Below are 9103 nucleotides of genomic sequence, written 5' to 3'. Positions count from 1 at the left end.
GACTGGTCCCTGCTGATAATATGTCTGAAGTATGAGAGACAAAGTTTGGCCATCTTGGCCTCCAAGGAGCACTCTTATCTATAGTATATGAATAAATAAAAATTCTGGGCTAAAGAGTTTGTGATATATGCCCCCTTGTGTTCACATAAGGTAGAACATAAACTGTTCAAGAAGTTTCATAGCATATATCATGCTATGAAGATTTATAATTGCTACATATTAACTATATGAACAACCTGAGAACTATGTATCAAAGTAAAATACAACCCGTTTCCTCTTGGAACTTTTAATTTCGTTTAGAACAAGGGAATTTCTGTAATAAAAAGATAGGAGTAGAAGGTTACAAATTTTAAATGAATCATATGAACTGTAAAATTTAGGACTGTAGAATTGACTGAGACGATATATCTCTGACTTGATGAGATGGGATTTGACCTGGGTTTTGGATAGTAAAGCATAGATTTAAGATAACAAACAGGAAGGACGTTTTAGATGAGACCACCGTGAATAAGCGCACACAGAATGTCTAAATGCCATGTGACTCAGGAGGCAATGAATAGAAGAATTGGGTTAGAGAACTTGTTGTTGTTAAGTGCCGTTGAGTCGGTTCTAACTTACAGTGACCCTGTACAGGATTCCCAAGGAGTGCTGGTGGATTTGAAATGCTGACCTTTCAGTTAGCAGTCCAGTACTTATCCTACAGTGCCACACCAGAACTCCAAGGGTTAGAGAAGTGGTAGGGAGTAAAAGTGGCAAAGTCCGATTATATTGTTTATGCTGGATATTAGACTAAGAAGTTATAGGTTATTTCGTTATCAAGGGAATGGTTACTGTTTTATAGGCAGGTGATACGAGCACAAGTGTGTACTTGGAAACCTTGGTCATCTATAGGATGCATGCAGAGGTTTAAACATGTAATTAGCATCTGTAGCTTTAGTCTTCATTATAACGTTTTATAGTTCTCATTTATCATGGTGACAAGAGAAGGAAAGATGGATGGGGAACAAAAAAAGGTAGTTAACAGGACAAAATATCAGAATAAGAAAAAGAAGATTTAAAGATAATATATTTTATGTGGTTATGTGCCGTGGAGTCGGTTCTGACTCATAGCAACCCTGCATAGGGTTTCTGAGGCTGTAAATCTTTATGGGAGCAGAAAGCCTCATCTTTCTCCCGTGGAACAACTGGGAGTCTCGAACTACTGATCTTCAGGTTAGCAGCCCGATCCATAACCACTGCGCTGCTAGAGCTATGTAGACATAATTAAATAACATGAGCTAAAAATTTTAAACATTTCATAATTTAACTTAAGAGTTAAATTTTGTAATGTAACTCAAAATTATAAAATAATTTTATATATGTAATTCCAGTTTCATTACTATGTACTGTGGAAAGTGGTATGAAATAGCAATGCCATTTACTTAGTGGCTTTGCTTTTTGTTGTTGTTGTTGTTAAGTTTAAACTCATAGTAACCCTGTATAACGTTTCTGAGGAGCAGCTGGTGGGTTTGAACCATTGACCTTGTTGTGGTTAGCAGCCCAGTGTAATTATAAAAAAACTTTAGGGTTAGAAAGTGATAAACTGTCTTTTTAAGAATGAAACAATTTTTATAATTCTATTTGGATTGGGACTATAACCATAATTTCCAACCAATAGGTTGCAGTTTACTGAAATACCTAAGTATCTAGATCTAAGTATCTAAGTACCTTGATCATAGGTTCTGTCTCATTGCTCCTTCTCTGGTTTCCAGGGAGTTGAGAAAGTAACTTCTCACATACAAAAATTAGGGACTGTATTAGTTAAGATGAAGTCCAGGTGTGGCACTGTGTGTTAATGCACTGGATTTCAAGGTCTATTTGAACTGCAAAGGAGGCGGTTCAAGCTCATGAGCTGCTCCTCGGAAAGTCGCTATGAGTTGGAAGCAACTCAACAGCACTTAACTAACAATTAGTTAGGATATAGATTGTGCCACTCTTAATAGAGACCCAGAAGAATATTTGATGAAATATAATCTAAGTTTTGTTTTCTCTGATATATCTCAAAGGTTAGCAGTCCAGGGCTCTAGAAGCAGCTGCATGGTGTTGAGGACCCAGGTTCCCAATGTTATATGGCTCTGCCATCCCTAGGATGTTGCCCTCATTTCTACAATTACTGTTGTTGTTGTTAAGTGCCATCGAGTCGGATCCGACCCATAGCGACCCTGTACAGGGTTTCCGAGGCTGTAAATCTTTACGGGAGCAGAATGCCTCATCTTTCTCCCGCGGAGCGGCTGGTAGTTTCGAACTGCTGGCCTTAAGCCCATTTTAATATGTTCTAAGCAATGACAAGGAATTTGTAGGCATATCCATTGACATCCTGTTCAGAAACAGGCCACACCTAGTGCAGAAAGTTTGGTTTTTAATCTGTGTGACTATGTATGAGTACCTACCTAAAAATTGTTGTTGTTGTTAAGTGCCATTGAGTCGGTTCCGACCCATAGCGACCCTGAACAGGGTTTCCGAGGTTGTAGAGGCTCATCTTTCTCCCACGGAGCAGCTGATAGTTTCGAACTGCTGATCTTGCGGTTCGCAGCCCGATACTGTCTCTGCCATAATTAAAAAGCCAAACCCATTGCCTTTGAGTTGATTCCATCTTATGGTGACCCTGTAGGACAGAGTATAACTTAGGGTTTCTGAGAGCAGACAACTTACCTTTTTCCCATGAAGCATCCGTTGGTTTCAAAACTGCCAACCTTTTGATTAGCAGCCCAGTGTTTAAACCACTGCACCACTAATGCTAGCAACCCTGTATAGGGTTTCCAAGGAGTTGGTGGGTTTGAACTGCTGACCTTGCAGTTAGCAGCCAAGTGCATATTCTGTAGTGCTGTGCTAGGACCTCATCTCTGCCATAGAATCTCAACTTCAGTAGCTTATTCAGTAGTTCGTTGTTTTTTTAAAACTCATTTAGTTCTATAATATTTTAAAATTCACAAATGTGAAAATACAGCCTTGGTAACAGATATGATAAAAATCTGAGTAACAATTAGAACAGGGGTTTTAAAAATCTGACAGTGTTCTATCTTCTTTATGAGACATCATACTGATCATTTTGTTGAGTTGTTAACCCTTAGACCATACGTGCGTGCGTTCTCTTCTTGCACCAGCAAAGGCTTAAGGCATGTAACCCTAGGAGGTGCTGTACATTGTTATATTAAGTAATAAACGTTCTAGTAAAATGTTCAGTATCATGTGGACATGGAGCAACCTGAGGAGTAGACTCTTCAGGGCTGGATTGGTATTAGTGGTTGAGGGAATGGTTCTGTCTTGGATTTAGGCTTTCCAAGGTAAGACTATATGATGTGCCTTACTTTATTGACACGACAAAGTAAAAACTACACTCCTGGGAGTTATGACACTGGGTCCCAGGAATGTGTTGGCAGTGTTCTTACTGGGTTACAGCTGTGTAAAAACCATCTCTAAATTATGGGAAAGGGCTGTTTATAATTTTACTTGTTTGAGGCTATCTGTTCCTTATTGCTACTAAGTTTATTACAGAGGTATTCTGAGACATTCCCGTAGATGATCACTTATTAACTCATTATTTGATTAGTCACAATTATGTATTTGCATGTCCTTTTGTTTCACAGTATTTTTTTTTTTTAGTAGTTCACGCTCTCTTCGCTTGATTGAGTACTTTGTCATCTGCTTCTTCAGTAAGACTGGGATAATGTGAGTTCCTATACTTGCCTTTCAGAGTCCCTGTCTTCATCTTGACAAGTCTTTGTTAAATGAGTAATACAGAAAAAGGACATGTGCTCATAGCTAAATTTTCATTCGTAGAGTGCCATTGTTGCATAGTTTATATGATTTGGCATAGGAATTGTGATTCAAGAAAATTAAAAAATATAGTGGATTAAAGAATACAGGAGTTTCCGCTGAAGCATTTCTTAAGTACCTATTGTGAGTTTTTGTATTCTTAGTTCTTATATGGAAAATAGGGAATGGAACTGCCACTTTTTTATGCTTAAGAACTATTTGGCACTCATTTAATCCTCATTGCAATCCTTTGGAAAGGTGTATTAAAACCTCATTTTATGGATGAGAAAATGGGTCATGGAGATTAAGTTGCACACTTCTAGATGCTGCTACTTAGTGCTTGAGAATTTAGGTAGGACATTACATGGGGTCCCTGACTGTGACCTGAAGAAAGTAATGGATGTGGATGTGGAGGAAGGAGATTCTAACTTAATAGAGTGGTGGTTGTATGCTGTTGAGGTGATTCCAAACCATAGTGATTATATATTTTCAGAGGCTGTAAATCTTTATAGGGAGTCCTGGAATTTATGGGAATGTTCTGGACTGTAATATCGATTTGAACAGCAAGGTCAGGAGTTCAAGTTCACCAGCCACTCCTAGGAAACCCTATCTATACAAGGTCACTATGCGTCAGAACTGGCTTGATGGCACTTTACAACATAGTGACCCTATATAAAGTTTCTAAGGAGTGGCTGGTGAGTTTGAACTGCTGACCTTGTGGTTCAAACCAGTCTTGCGGTTCAGTGCTTATCCTACAGCACCACACCAGGACTCCTAGGGCTTCTTTAGTAGGGAGCAACCTGAAAAAAAAAATATCAGAGATTAGAAATTATAAAACTACTATTAATTGTTATGATTAATTTAAAATAATTTTGTTGAATGGGATGCAACTAAAATGGCCTGTTTTATAATTAGATATATATGTATTTTTATAAATGTCCCCCATAGAACACAGCAATGTTAATCATTGTAAATTTACTTCTAAAGTCAGACATACCAGGATTCACTATCTCTTTGAAGTTATCCTCATTCTCTCTGTTTAGAATTCAGTGTTTCCTGCCATATATCCACATACCACACTTTCCTATTCAGAGTCCACACTCTTCAAGCGTTTTCAAGAGTCCTTCTGGAGGGTAGTAATTATGCTTAACTAATTTCCATTCTTTTCACAGTGCTTAGTGAAGTTATTTGCACATTTTAGACGCGGTGGAATCTTAGCAAAATGAACTTTAAAACTGTGATACTTATATATAGAAAACTTCATATGATCTATATGCAGAAGTAAGAAGGAATTGGTGGAGGTGTTTGTTTAATGGAGGCTTTTGCCCTGCAAAAATGGCTGTGAATTGAAAAGTTAAAGAATCATTGATCTGAATCAGCATCTAACCCACAGTAGAGCTAAAAGAATAAGCAAGACTTGCTACAATTAATCCCCCCCCCCCTTTCTTTTCTTTTCTATTTTAGAGACACTAGAAGAAATGGACAGTGAGTTGCTCAAGTGTGAATTCTGTGGGAAGATGGGATATGCTAATGAATTTCTGCGGTCAAAACGATTCTGTACTATGTCATGTGCCAAAAGGTATTTATTTTTAATTCTCTTAAATTTCATAAAGCACAAACCACCAACCATTGCAGTGAGACCAAAAACCCTCATATAGATTAACAATAGTAAAATATATGTATTATCATAATATCTAGGAGTAATATAAAATAAACATCATCTGGAGCTACTGTGGTATTTAATCAATTTTGTGAAAATTATGTGCTCATAACACTTGGTAGCGTAGTGGTTACGAATTGGGCTGCGAACCTTAAGGTCAGCAGTTCGAAACTACCAGGCGCTCCGCGGGAGAAAGATGAGGCTTTCTACTCCCGTAAGGATTTACACCCTCGGAAACCCTGTACAGGGTCGCTATGGGTCGGAACCGACTCGACGGCACTTAACAACAACAACAACAACACTTACAGTGAGCTTTACAGTATAATCTACTATTGAAGTAGATCTTCTTTAGGTCAGAATATACTTAGGAGGATCCTTTTCTGTGAAATGATCAGGATATTACAGACTATTAGACCATAAAGTATCCAAATAAGAATTGTTTTATTAACTAATTACATATCAACATTGAAATACTTGGCTGTCTTACTTACCTAGTGCTGAAATAATAAGTAGGGAACACTGGTGGTACAGTGGTTAAAGTGCTTGGCTGCCAACCAAGAAGTTGATGGTTTGAACCCATCAACCACTCCACAGGGAAAAAAGCAGCTGGCTTCTGTAAGATTAAAGCCTTAGGAACCCTCAGGGCAGTTCTCCTTGGTCCTATAGGGTGAATCAGAATTGGTTTAGTGGGGTTTTGTTTTTTTTCTGTAATAAATATTATCATGATAGATGTCTTTAAAGAACTGGAATTTTGTGTTTCACAGTTTTGGAAACTAAGAATCTAGTTTTTGGGTATTGGTAGCATTAGTTGCTTTCTGTAAACTCTAGAAGATCTTAGTCTCTTTGCACTTCAGTAGCCATAGGTGTTTCTTGGCATTCCTTTGTTGCTTCTAGATGTATCTTCTTAGAACACCTGCCTTCCTCCAGGTTTGTGTCTATTCTGCTCTTTTATAAGACATCACTCAGTAGTATATTCTGGTAGGACTGCATTAACAAAACAAAAAAACAATTTCAATGCAGGGTCATATTTATAGATACAGGTGTTAGAACTTCAACATAACATTTTTGGTGGGGAGGGGCATTAATTCACTAGACTTAGTTTGTTTACAGTGTTTTAATTTATTTTAACCATACCTTATTTGTTTGAATTATATCCTATTTTAGGTTTTTAAGAGGGACAGCTATAGCAATAAATTTCCCCATGTTCACATTATCAGACAGCAAAATATCTCTTTAAAATTAGTATCTTTAATAGTAATTTTAATAGAGTACTGGCATGCTGCTGTAGGATAAACACTCATCTGCAGTATCGGTTTGAACCACAAGGTTGGCAGTTCAAATCCACTAGATGCTTCTTGGAAACTTTATATAGGGTCCCTATGAGTCAGAACCAACTTAATGGCACTTTACAACAGTATAGATAGGAGTGCTGGTATAGCACTATAGGATAAGCACTGGACTGCTAACTGCAAGGTCATCAGGTCAAACCTACCGGCTACTCCTTGGAACCCTGTGCAGGGTTGCTATGACTCAGAACCAATTGATGGCACTTAACAACAACAACATTATAGATAAATAGGCACCCCTGAGTGGTTCCAACAAATAGTGCACAAGAAAAGTCTGGTGATCTACTTCTGAAAAATCAGCCATTGAAAATATTATGGAACACAGTTCTATTCTGATGGATATGGGACTGCCATGAATCAGAGTCCACTCCTTAGCAACTGGTAAAATTACATGGTAATGGTATAAATAATAAAAGAAATGTTTGATCTCTTCATTAATTTAATAGTTCCCAAATTTAGTTTATATTGAAAAACAAACAAACAAACAAAACTCTTCTGCTTTTGATTTAAAATCCTACTTTTATGACTGTAGCATAGTGGTTACGAATCGGGCTGTGTACCACAAGGTCAGCAGTTCGAAACTATCAGCTGTTCCGTGGGAGAAAGATGAGGCTTTCTGCTCTTGTAAAGATTTACAGCCTTGGAAACCCAGTACAGGGTTGCTATGGGTCAGAACTAACTCCACGGCACTTAACACCACCACCACTAAAGTTAAAGAGCTCTGATAGTGTAGTGGATTATGAGTTGAGCTGCTAACTACAAGGTCAATAGTTGGAATCTACCAGTTGCTCTGCAGGGGAAAGATGAAGCTCTCTACTCCTGTAAAGATTTCCAGCCTTGAAAACCCTCTACAGGGTCACTGTGAATTGGAACTGACTCGACAACACACTACTGCCACCACCAACACAGATTTGAAGTGTTCATGTAGGTTTTGAAATTTGTTCTGTGTTCAAAAAAAGTGATTATTTCCTCAAATAATTTAAGATCTTGATTGAACACATCTAGAGAATTTCTTACTTGAACATTTTATTTGGATGGATATTAATAAACTTGTTAAATGCTTTCAAGTTGGTTCCAACTCATAGAGACCCTATACAGGGTTTCTGAGAAGGGGCTGGTAAGTTTGAGCCTCTGATCATGCTATTCAAACTGACCTTGTGGTCCAGTGCTTTATCCTACAGGAGCACACCAGAACTCAGCTCCTGACACTGTAGATGAGAAGATTCCTCCAGGCTGATTTCTGAACCATGAATTTGGGATTTACCAGCCTGCACAACTCTATGAGCCATTTCCTTTGACAGTTAAGAGTTTTGTGAGCCATTGCAGTGTGCTGCAGAACCCTGGGAATCTGAGGGAAGAGAGGGGTGGTGATTGATATCAAGGACTATGGAGGGACATAACAATTGCTGGGATATCTTTAACCTCCAAGGAGCTCTGGTAGCATAGTGGTTATGAAGCAGGACGCTAATCTCACCATCAGCAGTTCGAAACTACTAGCTCTTCCATGGGAGAAAGATGAGGCTTTCTGCTCTGCTCCCATAAAGATTTACAGTCTCGGAAACCCTGTACAGGGTCTCTGTGAGTCAGAACTGACTCCATGGCACATAACAACAACAATGACAAATTTAACCTCCAACTCACAGAGACCAGCCTTGTGTTGGTTTTATGAAAGAAATTAATTCATGCAGTTAGTAAAACATGAATCAATATTTTCTTACAAAAACAGGTTTATTGGTTTCTCAGTTATTCCCATATTGTTCAAACTGTTAGTCACATAGTCCTTCATGATTTTGAAAGTCCTCTGGTAGCATAGTGGTTATGAATGGGGCTGCTACTCTCAAGGTCGGCAGTTTGAAACTACCAGCTGTTCCACAGGAGAAAGATGAGGCTTTCTGCTCCTGTAAAGATTTACAGCCTCGGAAACCATGTGCAGGGTCACTATGAATCAGAACCGACTCCACGGTGCTTAACAACAACACTGATGTAGTGCTGTAGGATAACCACTGGGCCACTAATCGCAAGGTTGGTGGTTCAAACCTACAGGGGATCCTCGGAAACCCTGTACAGGGACACTATGAATCGGAACCAACTTGGCAACACTTAAAAACAACATAATCAAATTTGGAATCTCGGTGTGGTGCTGTAGGTTAAGCACTGGGCTGCTAACTGCAAGATCAGTGGTTCAAACCTACCAGCTGCTCATTGAAAACCCTTTATTAGGATAACTATGAGTCAGAACTGACTTGGTGACACTTAACAGCAATAAGAATAATTAAATTATGTAACTAATTCTTTTTTTTTT

At 38.5% G+C, this 9103-nt stretch overlaps 1 protein-coding gene across 3 annotated transcripts in view; it reads left to right on the top strand.

The window, feature by feature from the left end:
• The window catches only part of PHC3 (polyhomeotic homolog 3 (Drosophila)), a 97786-nt gene that overhangs the window by 78804 nt on the left and 9879 nt on the right, over positions 1 to 9103 (top strand). For all 3 annotated transcript variants that reach the window (XM_006861823.1, XM_006861822.1, XM_006861824.1), the window contains one exon: positions 5260 to 5374. In XM_006861823.1, the coding sequence (XP_006861885.1) occupies positions 5260 to 5374 (115 nt within the window). The remainder of the gene's footprint in view (positions 1 to 5259; positions 5375 to 9103) is intronic.

This window comes from Chrysochloris asiatica, unplaced genomic scaffold, assembly GCF_000296735.1.
Source record: "Chrysochloris asiatica unplaced genomic scaffold, ChrAsi1.0 scaffold00043, whole genome shotgun sequence".
Taxonomy (NCBI): domain Eukaryota; kingdom Metazoa; phylum Chordata; class Mammalia; order Afrosoricida; family Chrysochloridae; genus Chrysochloris; species Chrysochloris asiatica.
This window is presented reverse-complemented; position numbering and strand designations above follow the sequence as displayed.